Source organism: Barbus barbus (genome assembly GCF_936440315.1).
Source record: "Barbus barbus genome assembly, chromosome: 39".
NCBI lineage: Eukaryota > Metazoa > Chordata > Actinopteri > Cypriniformes > Cyprinidae > Barbus > Barbus barbus.
The window spans coordinates 20,037,421-20,059,275 of record NC_136717.1 but is presented as its reverse complement, the minus strand read 5'-3'; the positions used below and the strand labels follow the sequence as shown (position 1 = coordinate 20,059,275).

At 40.2% G+C, this 21,855-nt stretch overlaps 1 protein-coding gene across 1 annotated transcript; it reads right to left on the bottom strand.

The window, feature by feature from the left end:
• Positions 1-482: 482 nt before the first annotated feature.
• Positions 483-20,874, bottom strand: LOC306859032 (scavenger receptor cysteine-rich type 1 protein M130-like; the record flags this gene model as incomplete). Its single annotated transcript, XM_079399841.1, has 14 exons — positions 483-532; positions 875-937; positions 8,843-8,938; positions 9,037-9,249; positions 9,347-9,661; positions 9,808-9,879; positions 9,983-10,285; positions 13,850-14,167; positions 14,245-14,568; positions 14,662-14,976; positions 15,086-15,400; positions 15,523-15,837; positions 19,960-20,262; positions 20,565-20,874. The coding sequence occupies 14 exons, from the start codon at positions 20,872-20,874 to the stop codon at positions 483-485; spliced, it is 3,312 nt and encodes a 1,103-aa protein (XP_079255967.1).
• Between the last annotated feature and the right edge of the window lie 981 nt (positions 20,875-21,855).

Here is a 21,855-nt window from a genome sequence, read left to right as displayed (position 1 = left end):
GTTTGTGTTGTGAGTATTTGCAGCACGTTTTTGTTTTTTGCAGCCTGTTTCTTTATTTGTTTGTGTCGTGAGCATTTGCAGCACGTCTGTTGAGATCAATTGTTGAAGATGTTTACTTAATTTGCATGCGTTTTTTCATTTGCAGCACATTGAGCTCTCTCGACTACCGTACAAAGATTCTGAAGTCATCACACAATATATCCAAAATGATTGAATGTAAATTTATTTTTTGTTACCTCAAATTTCTAAGGCTACACGATAGAAATGTGTCAATGTAAAATGTAGCAATACATTTTGAAAAGGTCACAAAAGCAAAGCATTTTTTCTCTCAGAAATTGCAACTGATTTAGAATATTCTGATACACAGCGTAACATAGAACATCGGTGGATTGCAGCTAAAACATACAGTATATTGAAATCAAACACTTAAACTCTGCAGACCACTTAAAAACATTGATTTGAGGCAGTGGGTGTGGTTTCAATTATTCAGTCCCTCCCTGTTTTCCTGTATCCTCCTCCACATCATCATAGTCTGTTAATAGAAAACAAGAGCAGGTTCATGTATCAGCATGCTTTAAAAAGAATGATCATGAACACAATGTTTGCAGTCTATTTAAATGAGATATTGTGATAGAATAAGAGAAAATTATCATATAAAGCAATTATAAAGACCAAATCAAAATTATTCAGTAACAAAAGGTGTTAATAACGTAGCAAACATGTCCCTCGTATATTCCCTGACATTCTTCACATCATCATACTCCTCCTGAACACCCTCTGATATAAATGTGGATAGTATTAATAACATAAAAAAAACTTTGCATACTTCATACTTTGCATGCCACTATAACCAGAAGCAGTTCAAAAACCACACCTGCTTTATCATTGCAAAACTGTCGTACAATGACAACATCATCATAGTTGTCTGGTAAGTCATCTACAGCAAAATAAAGAAAAAATAAATGTTTCCATCAATGTACAAAATCTTGAATTTTGAAAATGTAGATATGTATAATAAAATGCCTATTAATATAAAGTTTTAAAAATTAGTATTTAATGTAGAAATAATTAAAAGAAATAAACCTGTAGCATTATGTTTCCATTCAGCATTGAGTACATCATCATAAGTCTCTGGTGTGATTTGTAGCTTTACTAAATTGTTTAACAGGAATAAACAGAAATTAATTTATAGTCCAAACTGGTAATTAAATGAAGTGAAATTAAAAAAGCCACTGACCTGTTGGACCTCTAATGGGAGTGGGGTCATTATAGTAGTCAGTTTTCACTTCTACTGCATATTTTGCTTTAAGAAAGAAAATGCATACATACATATTATTATTATATCAATAATGATAATAATAATAATAGCTTTAAAGGAACGCTCCACTTTTTTTGGAAATAGGCTCATTTTACAAGTCCCCAAGAGTTAAACAGTTGAGTTTTATCATTTTTGAATCCATTCAGCCGATCTCCAGGTCTGGCGGTAGCACTTTTAGCTTAGCTTAGCATAGATCGTTGAATTGGATTAGACCATTAGCAACTCGCTCAAAAATTACCAAAGAGTTTCAATAATTTTCCTATTTAAAACTTGACTCGATTCAAACTCTGGCCGTTTGATAATACCTAGAATATCAAAATTGACTGCGGGCGGCAGATCCTTTTCCTATTTAGCACCCAAACTCTGGAACAATCTAACACTGTTCGGGAGGCAGACACAGACTTAAATCTAGATTAAAGACACACCTCTTTAGCCTGGCTTACACATAACACACTAATACGCTTCTATAATTCAAATCCGTTAAAGAATTGTTAGGCTGCATTAATTAGATCAACCGGGAAACACTCCCCATAACACACGATGTACTCGTTACATCGTAAGAAGAATGGCATCTACACTAATATTTGTCTGTTTCTTTCTTTCTCTTTCTTTCTTATTCTGTTTCTCAGTCCGTGTCCAGATCAGATGGTGGATCGTCGCTGGGAGATGATGTCTGTGGCCCTGATCGTCGGTGGAGGCCAGGACACCTGGATGAGCCCCAGAGACCTATCCCCAGTGAAGACCTTGACTAAAAATACAATAAAACTAAAAATAAAACAAAATAACTAAAAATATAATAAAATACCTAACTACATAATACTATTATTGTTAGAAATTGCAACAATATAAAAATAGAAATATAATACATTTATACATTTAATTTTTTAATTACTACAATAATATACAAATATGAATAAATACATTTTAAAATAAATAGTATTATATATATATATATATATATATATATACACAACAGAAATTATAATAAACAAACAAATATATATTATAAAAATAGACAGAAACAATAAATACATTAAACTATACATTACAATTATAGCAAATTAATAAATCACATAAATGAAAATAATGAATAAAACACAAATATAACAAATACATAAAATTATAGATTAAAATGCCCCATCGGGACAAGACTACGGGAATCAGATAAGCCCTTTACACAATCTGACATGGCTGGGGTTGGACTTGAACTGCGGGTTTCGTCTGGCCAGAGGAGAATTGACCCCCCAACTGTGCCTGGTTTCTCCCAAGGTTTTTTTCTCCATTCTGTCACAGAGGGAGTTTTGGTTCCTTGCCATTGTCGCCTCTGGCTTGCTCATTTGGGGACACTTAATTTCTAGCGATTATCGTCAATTTGATTTCACAGATACTATTTAAACTAAACTGAACTAGACAATGACATCTCTGAATTCAATAATGAAATGTCTTTAACTAAAAATTGAGTGTTTAATCTTATAATTATACATTACTGACACTCTATCCTCCAATTTGATACTGTTAAGTGCTTTGACACAATCTGTATTGTTAAAAGCGCTATATAAATAAAGGTGACTTGACCTTTATTTATATATTGCGCAGCGCCTGAAAGTAGTCCCCAGCTAGGTAACTAGTTATTGTATAGCTGGGGACTACTTTCAGGCGCTGCGTAATATTATTGTGCCTGCTGCACCTATAGTACAGCAACAAAGTTCCTTGATTATTACACCGGAATGAGAGTATAGTTCCTAGCCATATCGGTCTAGAAAATTGCAACTTTTCATTATCCATCGGCCTTAATTGAAGCTTGACAGAAGAGTCAAGCTTTAAATAGGAAAATTATCGAAACTCTTTGGTCATTTTTGATGACCAAATCCTAATGGTCTAATCCGATTCACTGATCTATGCTAAAATAAGCTAAACTAAAAGTGCTACCGCCAGAACCGGAGATCGGCTGAATGGATTCAAAAACAGTAAAACTCAACTTTTTAAATCTAGGGGAGTTGTAAAATGAGCCTATTTCCTTTAACATCTAAATTTTACATAAAATACATAAAAATCTAAATTATGTACAGAATGATTTACAATTTAAATTGTTAAGAATGTTTTTAATTAAGTTAACATACATACAGTTCTGTATGTAGCAGGTGACATTATTATATTTCAATCATCTAACCTGAAGAAAGTAGCTCATCAGCATCTTCATACCCAGAATGCTGTTTGGCAGAAACAGCACTTCCTGTTATGTAGTAGTAGAACCATCAGACACATGTTCACAATAAAAAAATCAGCGAAAACTCCCATAAACTTTGGCTCATGTAACACTAACTCTATCATTACGGGTGACACACACAAGGCCCCACAAATAAATCAATGTGATTTACTCCACTCACTGTCTGAATAAAGAGATCACCATGTGGATCTCCACATTTCTGACACTATTGGCACTTTTCCACTGCATGGTACAGCACGGTACGGTTCAGTACGGCTCACTTTTGGGGGGTTTTCCACTGGGTACAGTACCTGGTACCTGGTACTTTTTTTAGTACCACCTCAGCCGAGGTTCCAAGCGAACCATACCGTTACCAAAATGTGACGTGTAAACTCTGCTGATCACTGATTGGCTGAAGAAAATCGTCACTGGCTGCCTCATTGAATTTGTGGCACGAGACACAACAGACCTGCTAGATTTAAAGGGGTCATATGATGCAATTTCAAGTTTTCCTTTCTCTTTGGAGTGTTACAAGCTGATTGTGCATAGATAAGATCCCTGAAGTTGCAAAGACTAAAGTCTCAAAACCAAAGAGATATTCTTTATCAAAGTTAAGACTCTGCTACGCCTCCCTAAAACGCCTCACTCAAACACGCCCCCATATGTCTAGATTAGATTAGATTAGATTCAACTTTATTGTCATTTATGCAGAGTACAAGTACAGAGCTAATGAAATGCAGTTAGCATCTAACCAGAAGTGCAAGAATATAGTGTTTTATATACATATAAGTGCAGAGTAAATGAAGATATGATTTACAGAATGTACAGTGGAATTGCTATATACAGTATTGAGCAGAGTATATACAGAATATAAATAGGAATGCAATGTAGGGATTGTATGTACATTATGAACAGAGTAATGTGGGATTATATATACACATTATGAACAGCAGAGACGTGAGAACAGTGGTACTAAATAAATAAATACAGCTGGATGAGTGTGTGCAAGTATTGATAGAACAATGTATTCTATGCAAAATAACAGTAGTGCAGTATTTTATAGAAATAGTTTACTGTGCTTTGTACAGTAACAACTTTAGACAGTTTATATTGTAATAACTTTAACAATGTGCAGTCTGTGCAAAATATGAGTAGTGCAAATGCATGTGTGTAAAGTACTGTGACCAGTGCAGTAATAAGCAGGTGCAGGTTAGATTGGTGGTGTGGCGTTCAGAAGTGTCACAGCTTCGGGGAAGAAGCTCTTCCTGAGCCTACTAGTGCGAGAGCGTAGGCACCTGTAACGCCTGCCGGATGGAAGGAGGGTGAAAAGTACATGGTTAGGGTGAGAGGCATCCTTGATGATGTTTCTTGCCCTGCCCAGACAGCGCTTATGATAAATGTTCTCAATGGAAGTTAACTGGGTGCCGGTGATCCGTTGAGCAGTTTTCGCCACCCGCTGGAGTGCTTTGCGGTCAGATGCAGAGCAATTGCTGTACCATACTGAGATGCAGTTCGTGAGTATGCTCTCAATGGTACAGCGGTAGAATTCCACCAGGATCCTGGGATTCAGGTGAACTTTCTTAAGGCTCCTTAAGAAGTAAAGGCGCTGCTGTGCCTTTTTGACCAGAGTGGAGGTGTTATGGGACCAGGTGAGGTCATCAGAGATGTGGATGCCAAGGAACTTGAAACTCGACACACGCTCCACTACAGCTCCGTTGATGTAGATGGGTGTGTGTGCATGACTCCTAGTCCGCCTGAAGTCCACAATGATCTCCTTTGTCTTCTGGGTGTTTAGTTGTAGATTATTGGTGGCACACCACACAGCCAGGTGCTGCACCTCATCCCTGTAGGCTGACTCATCGTCATCCTTGATCAGACCTACCACCGTGGTGTCATCTGCAAATTTAATTATGGTGTTGGAGCCATAAACAGGAACACAGTCATGGGTGAAGAGGGAGTACAGGAGAGGGCTCAGTACGCAGCCCTGTGGCACGCCGGTGTTCAGGGTGATGATGGAGGAGGAGAGGTTATCTAACTTAACGGACTGAGGTCTGTTAGTCAGAAAATCTAGAATCCAATTGCAGATGGGTGTGCTGATTCCAAGCTGGCTGAGCTTGGAGATCAGCTTGGAGGGGATTACTGTATTAAATGCAGAACTGAAGTCTATGAACAGCATTCTCACATGTGTGTTTTGACTGTCCAGGTGGGTGAGGGCAGAGTGAAGTACTGTTGAGATGGCGTCCTCTGTTGACCTATTGTGGTGATAGGCAAATTGGAATGGGTCTAGTGTAGCAGGGAGACAGGATTTTAAGTGGGATGCAACCAGTTTCTCCAAATACTTGGCAATGATGGGGGTGAGTGCAACAGGACGGAAGTCGTTAGGGACCGAGGCAGTGGAGTATTTCGGTACTGGTACGATGGTGGAGGTTTTGAAGATAGTGGGGACAGTTGTTTGGGCCAGGGACAGATTGAAAATGTCCGTGAAGACCTCAGCTAGCTGCTCCGCACAGGCTTTAAGCACACGACCAGGTATTCCGTCAGGGCCAGCTGCCTTCCGTGCATTCACCTTACGCAGAGTGGAGTAGACATCTGATGTGGAGAGTGTGAGAGGCAGTTCACTGGGTTGATGCTCAGCTTTGAGTGAGATCTCATTATTTTGATTAAAACGAGCATAAAAGTGATTGAGCTCGTCTGGGAGGGAGGCAGAGCTGGAGGGGGGCACAGAGTTAGGTGGTTTGTAATCTGTGATAGATTGTATGCCTTGCCACATACGCCGGGGTCTGAAGAATTGAAGTGATCTTCAATCTTCTGTTTGTGTGTGAGTTTGGCCTGGCAGGTACCCTTCCTCAGGTTGGCTCTGGCTGAGCTGTAAGCCTCCTGGTCTCCAGACCTGAAGGCTGCATCTCTTGCTTTGAGCAGGAGGCGAACCTCTTTGTTCATCCAGGGCTTCTGATTGGGGAAAATTTTAATTTTTTTGTGTGTGGTCACAGCTGTTGATGTGCTCCATGACAGAGTTGGTGTAAGTGTCAATGTTAATCTGAGAGTTTGTGGTGGCCTGGGCAGCAAACTCACTCCAGTCTGTGTGCTGGAATTGATGTTGAAGAGTGGAGTCAGCACCTTCCAGCCAGATTTTAACAGTCCTTGTTGTAGGTTTCACACATTTGATGACTGGGGTATACTTGGGGAGCAGGAACAAAGATAGGTGATCAGACTGACCCAGGTGGGGGAGGGGTGTGACTTTGTAGGCATCACTCACATTAGTATAAACGTGGTCCAATGTTTTATGTCCCCTTGTAGTGCAGGAGACATTTTGATGGAATTTAGGGAGAACAGATCTAAAAGTGCAGTAATTGAAGTCCCCAGCAACGATAAAGGCTCCATCCGGGTGCAGGGTTTGTAATTTGCTAATAGCAGCACAAAGTTCTTTCATAGCCACGTTAGCATTAGCGTCCGGAGGTACATAAACTGCAGCAGCAACAATGCAAGTGAACTCACGTGGTAAATAGAATGGCCTGCACTTGATAATCAGGAACTCCAGCTCAGAAGAGCAGTAGGTATCAACAATGACAGAGTCTTTACACCATGATTTATTTACATAAATGCATACTCCACCACCCTTGTTTTTACCAGAGGTTGCTGCTACTCTGTCAGCCCTGAAGAGAGAGCGTCCATCCATATGCACCACGCTGTTTGGGACATCGTTGCAGAGCCATGTTTCAGTGAAGAACATAACATTACAGTCCATAAGCCATTTCTGTGTGAGGGTCCAGATCTTTAGTTCGTCCATCTTGTTCATCAGAGACCGTACATTGGCAAGGAAGATGCTGGGCAGAGCTGGTCGATGTGGGTTTAGCCTTAGCTTAGCACGCAGCCCTCCATGCTTTCCCCGTCTTTGTTTACGGTCTCGACGCCGACGCCGAGCACTTCCGGCCGGTACGAGTGATCCGCTTGTCCGCGGTGATCTCAGTAGCTCCGGCGGGAGTTCGCTGAAGTCGAAAGGATGATCTAAAACTATGTTGGAACACTGTTTGTTGATGTCCAAAAGTGACTGTTTACTATAGCTGTAGTTCGCATAACTGAATCGCGCGAACACGAGTGAAATAACCAGGTAAATTAACACTATTTTCCTAAATCTGGTAAGACGCTGAGCCTCGCGATGTGTTCGCGCCGCCATCTTGGTGTCTACATCATGATGTGGAAATATTTGCGTAATGCCACACAAATGTTCACGCAAAGAAAGAAGGCGTGGTTTCAGTAACCGCAGTAGTGTTGATGCAGCCATGACAGGGAAACGCTGTGTGTTTCTATGCGAAAGCAAAAGCACTTTATTTGGCCTTCTGAAAGTAGATGCATTTAGGAATCATTAAGATTACTTAAAACAGAACAGCACAACCCAAATGTTATCATAACGCATTTTATGGACGACAGTTTCGTGAACCTAGAAGAGGAGGTAATTCTGACAATCTGGTGCTTCTGAATCAGCGACTGTATGTTTTGTTATTAGTTTAAGTATTTGTCATTGACTGTTCAAATGCGGAGTTGCGCATCGTGTGTGTGTTTGTGTGTGTGTGTGTGTGTGTGTGTGTGTGTGTGTGTGTGTCGCGTGTGTGTCGCGTGTGAGAGAGGGAGAGGAGAGAGAGAGATGGTCACATCACAGTGGATTCAGCAGTATTAACCGCAGCTTGTGTACTGCAAATACATACAAGCTTCATCACGGAGTCTGTCATGCGACTCCTCTCGAGCTTGAACTGATGGTAAAACTAAGGACATTATTAACGGTCTTTACTTTTATTTTGAGAGCTGAAGCTCGCGATTATGGAAAGGGGCATTACATTTCTGACGAGTGCTTGCGGTGTTCGGCCAATCACAATGCAATGCAATAATGTGTTTTTTGCACATTAAAACATGTCAACATATTCTGTTACACCAAATACACAAAATAATGATCTTTAAAAAAGCATCATATGATCCCTTTAAATCAGCACAGCCAGCAAAGGATCGAACGCAACCGTTTTGACTGAGCACACCTTTCTTTTAACAACCAAAAAATGGCTGTTTCGTTGTCTGTTGAGGAAGTACAGACTGTCCTCTCGTTGATAGCCGAGGAGCGGATCCAGCGAGAGCTTGATGGAGCGATGCGGAATGAAAAAGTTTTTCAGGAGTCACGGCAGTAGAGGCGATACTATAACGACACGTGAATAATCCCGCCCACTCTAAAGCATTACTAAACTGCAAACCGAGCCATGCCGTACCTTTCTGAAACGTGCCGAGCCAAGTCGTACAACGCAGTGGAAAAGCACCAAAAGACATTTACTCACCCCTCTGAGTGAAAAGATTGTGTCTATTGGTGGGTCGGCGCTGAATCTCCTCATAAACGGCCTCAGTCGTCGTCCTGTGTCTCCTCTTAGAGAGAGCTGTGAGTGTAGACAGACAAACCTGCTGTCAGTTCACAACACATGACTGATCACACACTGAATAAGACACAATATGACAGTCTCTGGATCTCTCCTACCTCTCCTCATCACTCTGTTCTGCTGAATCAGTATAAGCAGTGGCACTAAGAGCAGTAAGAGCACAACTCCCAGTACAATCACAAGCACTGGGGGGACGGAGAGAGACGCTGCTAGAGGAGTTTGTGGAGGAGAGACTGATGTTGAGCGCACTGAAGGAGAAACTGAAGGAGAAGCTGATGTTGTTGTGGCAAGAGTAGTGGACACTGACAAATCTGCCAAAACACAAAAAATAATGTATGTCTTAAGTAAACAAATGTTATTAGCTCTAAAATGATCAAATTAATATTATTCCTCAGTGTTTGCTGTGACCTGCACAGGTGAGTCCAGCATGCTCTTTGTGGGAGCAGTCAGTGTGGTTTTTCAGGTAGAGAGGGCAGTCCCACAGGTGAATCTCATTCCCTCTGCACTCGACTCTGTTCAGCCACACAACACCTTCACCAGCACCAAAGACTGAATTCCCATCAGCTCTCAGTGCTCCTCCACAACCCAGCTGCCTGCAGACCACCTGAGCATCGCTGATGTCCCACTGATCAACACAGACTGAGCCCCACACAGCGTTATGATACACCTCCAGCCTCCCAGAGCACCGGCCCTCCCCTCCACTCAGTCTGAGAGGAACATGATCTAAATTCACAGACAAGATGACACACATTGTTTGGTTAACAGAGTTATGCCGGAACAACAGCAGCTACATGCCTTAAGATCAAATTGCATCAACTTATATTGCATATAGCTCTCATGATTTCATGCTCTACATCAAATTAAATTACCTGAACACTGTCTCTGGTAGGGAGATGTAGAGCATGTCAAATAGCTACGAGGGGACTCATGATTCTCCCGTTCTGTAATTATAAACAAAGTCAATATATTTTATATTTATATTTATTCTTTATGCATTGCTGTAGTAATTTTTCAGGCAAAGAATTTTGTCTGCCTTAGTCTTACCTGAGCAGGTGATTTTGGCCACTTCATCTCTATCGCAGTCATTCTGTCCCCACGGTGAAGATGGACATTGCCACACACTTGAATCATGTCGTCGACACTTCACGTCATCCAGCCAGTTATGAGCTGATTTCAGTCTTGGTGTAGAATCAGATAACACACCAGATCTTCCACAGTTCAGCTCTTGACAGATCAGACTCGCTGTGTCACTGTCCATCTGGTTCCAACACACATTACCCCAGGATCCATTGTAGAAAACCTCCATATTCCCTTCACAGCCCTCAGTTAACCTGATCTCTTTAAACTCTAAATAGAAAATTCAAAAATTGGACATTATGGAGATGTAAATCTATTGTTAATCAATCAATCTATCTATCTATCTATAGTGGGGAAAATATTTGATCCCCTGCTGATTTTGTACATTTGCCCACTGACAAAGAAATGATCTCATATAATTTTAATGGTAGGTTTATTTTAACATTGATAGACAGAATAACAAAAAAATCCAGAAAAACGCATTTCAAAAAAGTTATTTTAATACAAATCAGTTTAATGCAGTGGGCCCCTGCTCTGTCGGCCCTGTCCTGGACTCTGGCTCCGCCCTGGCTCCCTGCTCTGTCGGTTTCACTCTGGTTTTCTGCTCCGCCTTGGTCCTCTGTCCTGCCGGCTCTACCTCAGTCCCCAGCCTCTCCACTTCCACGTGGACCTTGCCCTCCGTCCCTCCCCCTGTTCTGCCTCCACTCCAACGCCCTCCTGGATTATATTAAGTTAGGAGCGGCTTCCAGACGGGGGTGGGGGGCTCTGTCACGAATCCTGTCTATGAACTTCCGTTCTATCACCACCAGATGTCACCCGCTCACCACTTGGACTACACTACTGTTGCACTTCACCCCGGAGAAACTTCACTTAATTTATTTGTATGGTCTATGTGGTCATATGGCGTATGCCTGCAAATACGGGACGAACTGCGTTCCGTATATCTTTCATACGGAATGCTTCTCTGATGCCTTTAATACGGCACGATTCCATATTATATGGAACAGGAGAACTGTTCAAGTCGATTAGTCCAATTGTTCTCGAATAACATGCAAACAAATTCTACGAAAAGCACGCAAAAATGGATATGAGACTATATCTCCGCAAGTATGGAGACCAAATTTGGTGTGTGTTATAACAAGCATGACCTGAGGCTACCTGCAGTGTTTTGGCGCTGTGCCACCTAGTGGTCTGGAGATATGAAAAATGCATATTTTTGCTTATAACTTGTGAATGGTTTGGCCAAAAATCACAAAACTCGGCCATTTTGAATTTGGTAGTAAAATGGTATATATTACGAACGCATCAACGTATCTTTATGAAACTCGGTATAGTTCATCAGCACGATGAACCTGAGACGTGTGGTAAAATCAAATATTCGCATGCTTATAACTTTGGGTGTGGTCAACGTATTTTCATGGAAGTCACCTTTTTAGACTCCTGAATCCTTGTCAAGTCCAGTGATACTAAAATTGCCAGATTTTGCCTTATGGTTTGTGCAACATTGCATTTTAGTGCTTAAAAACATTTGCCGATATCTTAGAAACCGTTACTCCGAGCGACACAAAACCACCATAGGAAATTCAAAAACATAGTGTGCCGGCTATACGCTAATACCCAATTGCCAAACTTTTGATAGTAAGTGGCACAAAAATGCAAACAAAGTCAGTGATCAGACATTTGTTCTCTTCTCATATATAAAAATTTCTATAATGACAAAACAAAATGAGATATTTTCACCAAATTTGACATGGTCAAAATGATTCATTCAGGAATGAAGTAAACAGCTCTCTTTATGAATGGGACTTTGAATCATTGATTCACAGGATTCGTTCAAAACGCTGATTCAATCAGAAACTAAACACAGCTGTGCTGCTCAGAGACACACTGCTATGGCTTTAAAGGAAATTATGTTATCTGCAAAACTGAGCAAAAACAGACAATATTGTGTTTAAAATACAACACAATATCAACTTCTTATTTGCTGAACTGTTGTATAAAATCACATTTAAATGTGTCATCAGATGCCCATTTTCCACAAGTTGATATGATTCTTTAGGGTCTTAATGAAAAGTCTATAACATACTTTGGTTAAAATTTCTCAATGGTAGTGTAAAAAACACCCCTTTTAACCTGTCAAAATCAGCTCTGTTTTCTGTGTGGCTCGAGCCCCTGCGCCTCTATGAGGTCCGACGGTAAAGTGCCCTTCTGGTCCGGTGCTGGTCTGTGATTTCTGCCGAGGGTAGTGGTGTTCGATATGACGAAAAATGTCTCCACAATGTGCATTTTTGAAGAACTATCGTAGTAGTGCTACAGTGCACATTCTATCAGTTAACAGTTCTGGTAAAGCCTTGTCGGTTAAACGTTTCATTCACGTGCTGGTCTGACGTGCGCTTTTTCTGAGTACACCCAAAGCGCGCGCACGAAAAAGCCTGTCAAACAGTGCCTGATTACTGAACTAAGTTATCTTTTGTGCTAATACTGTTAATACTGTTAAAACACACAAAGTTTATGTATAGACCCAGTTGGTTATGTCTAAAATGAAAGTAAACAGCTCAGAGAAACGGATGTGTGCCTGTATATTAGATGCGAGCAAGTCTTATAATTAAAGGGATAGTTCACCCTAAAATTAAATTTCTGTCATTATTTACTCACTCACATGTTGTTACAAACATGTATTCATTTCTTTCTTGTGCTGAACACAAAATAAGATATTTTGAAGAATCTGGGTAACCAAACAGTTTCTGGTACACAGTGACTTTGATAGTAGGAAAAAATCCTATGTAAGTCGCTGTGGACCAGCAACTGTTTGGTTTTCCGCATTCTTCAAAATAGCATTTATGTTTAGCAGAAGGAGGAAACTCATTCAGGTTTAAAACAACTTTTGAGTGAGTAAATGATAGTATAAAAATAGCACTATTTTTATTTTTGGGTGAATTATCCCTTAAATGTTAATAAAACACCAAAACACACACACACACACACACACAAATCACTCACTATTTGACTGAAAAACTTTAATACAGTTGCTTTAATAGGAATCTATATAGTGTTTTATTTTTATATTTGTTCATTCAATTTCTTGAATGCTCCTGCTAAATACACCTATTGTAGCCTACCTGAAAATAAAACACTGTTTATATTATTATGTGTATTGGTAATGTGCATCTTTGTTCTCATTTTTTAATAACAAAGATAAAATGATCTTCACCCACTTTGGCCTAAATATCCGCAATATTTTTTTTATATTTTGTTACCTTGAAAGGCTTTGTCTTTATAATAAGGAAATTAGTTTGTCTGTAATGCTCAAACAACTTGAAAAATAGAAAAAAACAGCATGACAAAGAATCGGGATAAAATCAAGAATCGGGATATTTAAAAAAAAAAAAAAAAAGTGATATGATATTTTGCCATTTCGCCCACCCCTAGCCGAAGGGGACGAAACCCATCACCCAGCCCAATCTACACCCCTACCCTGGGTCTGAGTGCCCTTGTAACACCATTTCACCCCTGCCCCTCCGGAGGTCTGTGCAAGCCACTGAAAACCCTTATACTCACTTCTTCTGTAAATGAAGCTGGATCACGAATGATTCGCACGAACATAGAGGCATTTAGGCAGATAGGGGATCATCACATTCCCTTCAAAAATGAAAGTTAATCGTTAACGTTAAAGTTAACGTTAATCCTCTGCATCTACAGTGGCTCAGATGTCGGGAGTAAATGTCGACTGCTATATTCATTACTACATCCAAGAAAAATTACTACATCCTCAGTTGCTTAATCGGAGACATTCTTGACTTCCGTCGACACAATGGCGGACTGATGACTGTATACCTGAGCACACGACTCCTACATCCTCCTTGTGTTGACAGTCATGTTTTCCCCAGCCTGAAGAAGAGCAGCTCCACAGGGACGTCTCATTCCCCTCACACTCCACCTCATCCAGCCATATGGGTCCAGAACCAGGACCAAACCAGGCTGGTACCTGCTGGTTACTGAGGGCCACTCCACACTGCAGCTGTCTGCACACCACATGGGCATCTTTAATATCCCAGGAGTCATCACACACCGTCCCCCATGAGCCGCTGTGAAAAACCTCCAGCCTCCCTGCACAGTCTCCCCCAGAACCCACCAGCCTGATGGACCCGCGGCCTGATATTCAGAGGAAAAAAAAACACATTATTGATTCTGAACAACTGAATAATCTGCACAGATGTTTTTATTCTCACCAAGGCAGGCGATTGACAGCTGTTGTGTGGAGCTGCAGTTGAGAGTTTGTGGAGAGCTGCAGTTCCCCAGATGAGCTTCACTCCCAGAGCACTGGAAGCCCGTCACACACTCATGACTGTGTTCAGGACTGGATGAAGAGGAGTCATAGAAGTTGAGCACAGAGCCACAGCCCAGCTGTCTGCAGACCACAGAGGATTCAGTGAGACTCCAGGAGTCCAGCAGAACTCTCCTCCAGACCTGATGGATGAAAACTTCCAGCTCCCCCTCACACTGTCTCTCTCCAGACAACCGCACACGACCATCATGAAGAGCCAGAGAGGAACCTGAATTGTGTTAGAATGTAATGAAATAGTGTTTATAAAATACATTAAAAAGTTTTACAGTAACACAACGCTCTCAAAGTCTAAAAAGTTTACCAGAGCAGATGACTCCAACATCTCGTCTATGAGAACATTCAGCTCGACTCCATGAAGAGATGGAACATTCTGAGAGTTTTGTTTCATTCCCGTCACAATCAAACATATCAGCCCAGATTTCATCACTTCCCTCTCCAAACCAGTCTGATCCCACAACAGACACAGCAATCCCACAATTCAGCTGTCTACAGAGGACACTTGCAGCTCTCATATCCCAGCATGCATCACACACTGTGCCCCATTTACTCAAGTACTGAAGCTCCACTCTTCCAGAACAGGAGTCGGAACCATTTACCAGTCTGAGATCTGTGTAACCTAAAAAAAAGTGAGTGCTATTAAAGTATAAAACAATTATTATGAAATTCAGATTAAAACGTAGCAGTGCAATTCACAATTCAGAAAAATCTAATTTGTTATGTAGTACCAGAACAAACAAGTCCCACGTTGTTGTCATTTAAGCATTTATGTTCATCTAAAGACATTTTTGGACAGAGCGACAAATGGGATTCATTTCCTCTGCACTGAATCTCTTGTGTCCACATCTGAGCATCTCCTTTCCCAAAAGCAGCTGCTCCCAGCACCTGTACAGGAGCCCCACAGCCCAGCTCTCTACACACAACCTCTGCATCCTGCTGGTCAAAAGCAGCATCACACACTGAAACCCAGCCCTCCACAAGTAGTACTTCCACTCTTCCAGAGCAGAGGTGTGATCCAGAATGAAGCCTTGGCGTTATGTGATCTATGGATAATAACAACTCTGAAATAATCATGGTTCATATCATTTTTATTTACACTGACATCAACCTCACTACATTTTTTTACTACATTTTAATACATTATCTGAAGAAATGCAACACCTACCTGAACAAATAACACCAGCATCTCTGTAATGATCACAGTCATGTTTTTCCCATCCTCTTGATCCGCAGTTCTTAAGGGTAGACTGTGATCCAGGACATAACACAATAGTCATCCAGATTGGTCCTGATCCGGGTCCAAAATGAGCATCACCCAGAGCATCTACAGGTTCTCCACAGTCCAGCTCTCTACACACCACTGCAGCATCAGACATATCCCAGTAATCGTCACACACTGTTCCCCACTGACCTCTATGAAGGACCTCCACTCTACCAGCACAGCGACTCCCACCATTTACCAACCTAACACTCATTCTATCTGTTATTATATAAAAAAGAAAAGAAATAAATGAGCAGGGGTGTGTGAGTAAGAAAGAAACCAGTAAAATTTAATAACCTTTTATGCAATAAAATGATACAATACTGGAATACTTGGTTTTTACAAGTTACAGAGGTGTAAAAATAATAAAAAATTTTACTCAAGTGAAAGTACAGATACTCAGTGAAAATTTTACTCAATTAAAAGTACAAGTATCTCGCCAAAAACATACTTGAGTAAAAGTAAAAAAATACTTCTTTAAATTTTACTCAAGTATTAAAAAAGTAGAAGTACTTTCTTTTCTGGCAGACATTCAGAAGTTTGGTTTAAGGGAGAAAATTAAACAAATTGCAATGGCACAGTTCAAACACGTATATCTAGTGCAACAACAACAATTAAAATGCAGCACAGTGGAACACAGGGAAAGGGATTAAAAGGAAACTCCACCCTCATACCATCCCATATGACTTTCATTTATCAGATGAACACAAATTAAGAGTTTTAGAAAAAAAATCACGTGTATGGGACATCCAAAAATGACACTTCAGAAACTACACAAAGTGAATATGACAGTAACTCATGCAACCCCTGTTAATGAATCAGTGTCTTAAGTGAAATGATAAGGATACAAATACTAATATAATGTGGGTTCTGAAGTGGTTCTGTCCCCTTGCGTTATCTGGACTAAAAATATTTGCATGTGCTCATCTTAAGAAAGAAAATAATAAACATCTGGGATGACACTAGGGTCAGTAAATAATGAGAGAATTTTCATTTTTGGGTGAACTATCCCTTTGAAGAGCAAGATGTGATGCAGAGGATAGAAACATATTCCAGACAGAATACAAGAATGTGTTGAATTAATGAAGAGAGTCATAGAATTAAAACATACAACATTAACATTTTGAAAGGCCAATTTTTTTGTGTTGTCATTTCAACGTCACTGTCTGAAAGGATAATTAATCTTTTAATTGTTTATTTGGGGCTTTTAGAGTTTTTTCTCAGCAAATATTGATAAATAATTATTTGTGACTAATTTGATTAATTAATGAGCAAATCATGTAATCATTAAGATTTAAAAAATATATATTCAAATATTCATTCTAATTCCTACTCAATGTGTCATATAATGACATATTATAAATACAACTTATCCACTACCTGGTGAGAACATCACTAAACACGACTTGCAACTAATTTAACAAACAATGTTTATTTAAACACTTTTGGAGATTTTTAATTAATTAAAAAATATATTTCCACAAAAATATTAATTGTATTTAAATTCTTATCACTGATTTTATTTGCACTCAATCTTGTGCATTCAGCTAATATATTACACATCTAATGGCTCTATCAAAACAGAACAAATAATGAATAAACATTTTTTGGGAAAATGCAACTTTGCTACCTCAATATGCTTCCTCAGATTTGATGGTGAATTTGTGAAGCCAGACATTTACCTGATGAAAGTAATAAGTGAAGTAGAAATGTGTGTGCTCGATGCATGAAAACAATGATCATTGGTTCTCACATCAGGCACGCATGTTTGAGCTTCCGTTTACCATTTAATGTGCATAAGATAAAATAAAAATGTAATGTACTTTTCAAATCCCCCAAAATAATACTTAAGTAATCAAGTAAAATTACTCAAGTATTTTACACCTCTGCCAAGTTGAAACAACAAATGCTTTTGAAGATTATTAAATGGATTTATCTGATATTTTCTGTCTTATGTCTGTGAAATAGGATGTGCTTGTTACTTTTACATAGTCAGAAGTTCTGATCACAGAGTCTATGCATTTTTCTGTGTTTTGCATAACACAGAGACTGCTGTGACATTAATGAAATTGAAACAGAAACAGTTTCAGAGGCTCCTGGGTCATATGGAAGCAGCAGCGGTAGTCACGCCACTGGGCCTGCTTCATATAAGACCGCTTCAACACTGGCTCCATGGCCGAGTCCCAAGGTGGGCGTGGCAACATGGCACTCACCGGGTCCAGGTCACACCAGCCTGCCACCAAACATTCACTCCGTGTCAGACCTTGCATTTCACTGGGCAGGAGTGCCCCTGGAACAGGTCTCCAGGCATGCTGTGGTTTACCTGGATGCCTCTAACATTGGCTGGGGCACGTACGACGGGCATGCAGTGCCGGGGGTTGGGCATCCAACTGCACTGGCACATCAACTGCCTAGAGTTGTTAGCAATACGCCTTGCCTTGAACCGTCTCAGAGGGCTTCTTACGAGATACTTACGTGCTGGCCTGCACGGACAACAAACGACAAGGTGACATCAAACATCAAACGACAAGGTGGTCTATGCTCCCATAGCATGTCGCAACTCACCCGCCACCTCCTCCTCTGGAGTCAGAAGCATCTGAGGTAGAGCCCTGCATCTTAGCCCGGGCCCAGCGGGTCCTGACTTTTTTACTTCGGGCCAATTTTCCCGTCATAGTATGCCTCGGGCCTGTTTTAGGCTTCTCCTTATTTTTGTATTTTAGACATCCATCAATTTGTGATGGAAAAATGCAGAGCTGGTGGAAACAACACGAGTGGAGTGGCTAAGCGAGATCCCAATTCGTCAGTCACTGACATGATGTCTCCATTCCCTCCTTCAGAGGAAAAGGGTTATATATGTAACCAAGACATTTCATTAAATGACCATCCCTACAGTATAAATTCCGGGTATCTCTTGTTCTTTGAAACCACAACAGTGGGGAAGACTGCTGACTTGGCAATGGTTCAGAAGACAATCATTGACACCCTCCACAAAGAGGGTAAGTCACAGATGGTCATTATTGAGAAGGGTGGCTGTTCACAGAGTGCTATATGAAAGCATATTAAATGCAAAGTTGACTGGAAGGAAGAAATTGGGTAGGAAAAGGTGCACAAACAACAGGGATAACCACAAGCTTGAGAATACTGTCAAGCAAAGCCAATTCAAACACTTAAGAGAGCTTCACAAGGAGTGGAATGAAGTTGGAGTCAGTGTATCAAGAGTCACCACGCTCAGACGTCTTCAAGAAAAAGGTTACCAAGTCACTTCTGAAAAAGAAACAACGTCAGAAGCATATTACCTGGGCTAAGGAGAAAAAGAACTAGACATTGCTCAGTGGTCCAAAGTCATTTGGAAATCAAGGTCAGGAGTCTGGAGGAAGACTGGAGAGGCACAGAATCCAAGCTGAAATCCAGTGTGAAGGTTCCACAGTCTGTGATGATTTGGGGTGCCGTGATGTCTGCTGGTGTTGGTCCATTGTGTTTTATCAAGTCCAAAGTCAATGCAGCCGTCTACCAGGAGATTGTGGAGCACTTTATGCTTCCATCTGCTGACAAGTTTTATGGAGATGCTGATTTCCTTTTCCAGCAGGACATTAGCACCTGCCTACACCACTTCCAAGTGGTTTGCTGACCATAATATTACTGTGCTTGATTGGCCAGCCAACATGCTTGACCTGAACCCCATATGAATATATGGGATATTTTCAAGAGAAAGATGAGACAACAGTTGATCCAACAATACAGACGAGCTGAAGGCTCAATAGTGCCTCAGCAGTGCCACAGGCTGATCGCTTCCATGCCACACCTCACTGATGCTGTCATTTGTGCTAAAGGAGCCCGACCAAGTATTGAGTGCATAAATGAACACAGTTTAAAGAACTTGAACTTCTCTGTTTTGCAAATTCTTTCTTTGATTAATCTTAGGAAACATTCTAATATTTTGAGATACTGGATTTGTGACTTTCACAAGCTGTAAGTGTAACTTGTGTAAACATGCTACATAAGCTCTAATCATCCAAATTAAATAATAAAAAAAACGTTTGAAATGTTTTACTTTACATGTAATGAATCTAGAAAATATGAAAGTTTCACTTTTTGAAATAAAAAAAATATATATTTTTCACAATATTCAAATTTTTTGAGATGCACCTGTATACAGTTTTTGGGACACAATTTATTTCAGGTAAACCTGTGTTAATAATGATACCTAAAACTATCTATGTTTTCTTTGACATGTCAATCATGCGGTTATCTTCAATTCAGTGGTTCTTGAAGCTGCAATGTCGACCTTTTACCAATTATTCAAAAGTTCGGTTACACAAGATTATGAGATAAGACTCCTACCAGAGCACAAAAGATCCACATTGCTGTTATATGAGCAGTTGTATTTGGGTGATGTTGATGTTGGGCAGAGGTGAAGCTGAGACTCATTTCCTCTACACTGAATCTCTTGTGTCCACATCTGAGCATCTCCTTTGCCAAAAGCAGCTGCTCCCAGCACCTGTACAGGAGCCCCACAGTCCAGCTCTCTACACACAACCTCTGCATCCTGCTGGTCAAAGGCAGCATCACACACTGACATCCACGTCTGATCATGAAGTATCTCTAACCTCCCAGAGCAGCGAAAACCTCCAATAAGACGAACCCCTGAAACAAAACAAAAAAACAAAAAAAACAAAACATGAACATTACTCAGAATACTGTTTCCGTAACTTCGGCCCAAAACGCTAGAATAGGCTTCAGAATCCCTGTGAATCATATATAGGATAAGCGATTTAGAAAATGAAAGGATGGACATGCCGATACCTAAAAAACTGTTGCAGTACTTTACTATGTATTTTATGTGAAGTACAAATCATGTGGCACCAAACAAATTACATGTGGCACAATTACAAGTCAATGAAAAATACATTTATAAAATAACAGGGTGAGATCTGAAACCTAGTTACCTGAGCAGATGACTCCAGCATCTTTATTGTGATCACAGTTGTGTTTACCCCATCCTATAGATTCACAGTTCTTCAGCCTAGATTCTGATCTAGTGCACATCAGTTTACTCATCCAAATTGGTCCTGATCCTGGTCCAAAATGAGCATCACCCAGAGCATCTACAGGTTCTCCACAGTCCAGCTCTCTACAAACCACTGCAGCATCAGCCATATCCCAGCTATCGTCACACACTGTTCCCCACTGACCTCTATGAAGAACCTCTACTCTACCAGCACAGCGACTGTTGCCATTCACCAGTCTCACACTCATTATGTCTGAATAGATAGAGGGATAGATCCTTTTAAATAATTTTAAATGTAAAAGAAAATATGTAAAAATATGTACATGTAAAAGAAAATGTCATATAAAATACATTTGCCTCTCTTTCATATTCCATCTCTTACCTGCACACACCAGTCCAATATCATTGTCATCAGAACAGCTGTTTTCACGTGATGGTGATGTTGGACAGAAATTAATCTGAGACTCATTTCCTCTGCACTGAATCTCTTGTGTCCACATCTGAGCATCTCCTTTGCCAAAAGCAGCTGCTCCCAGCACCTGTACAGGAGCCCCACAGTCCAGCTCTCTACACACAACCTCTGCATCCTGCTGGTCAAAGGCAGCATCACACACTGACATCCACGTCTGATCATGAAGTATCTCTAACCTCCCAGAGCAGCGAGAACCTCCAACCAACCTGACTTCTTAAAAAATACAAGAGCGAATACAATATAGTAACATTTGCCTTTGAAACAATAGTTTTCCGATGCATTTACTTTTTACTGAATAAATTTTCCATGCATTCATTTTTAAACAATAGCATATGAACAAACTATAACAAGTAAACATCAATTGCTGTGCTGTGTGACATATCCCCAGTGAAGACCTCGACTATAAATACAATAAAACTAAAAATAAAACAAAATAACTAAAAATAGAATAAAATACCTAACTACATAATAGTATTATTGTTAGAAATTGCAACAATATAAAAATAGAAATATAATACATTTATACATTTAAAATCTTAATTAAATCAATAATTAAACAATAAATAAACAATAATATCCTGGCCAGAGGAGAATTGACCCCCCAACTGTGCCTGGTTTCTCCCAAGGTTTTTTTCTCCATTCTGTCACAGAGGGAGTTTTGGTTCCTTGCTGCTGTCGCCTCTGGCTTGCTCAGTTGGGGACACTTAATTTCTAGCGATTATCGTAAATTTGATTTCACAGATACTATTTAAACTAA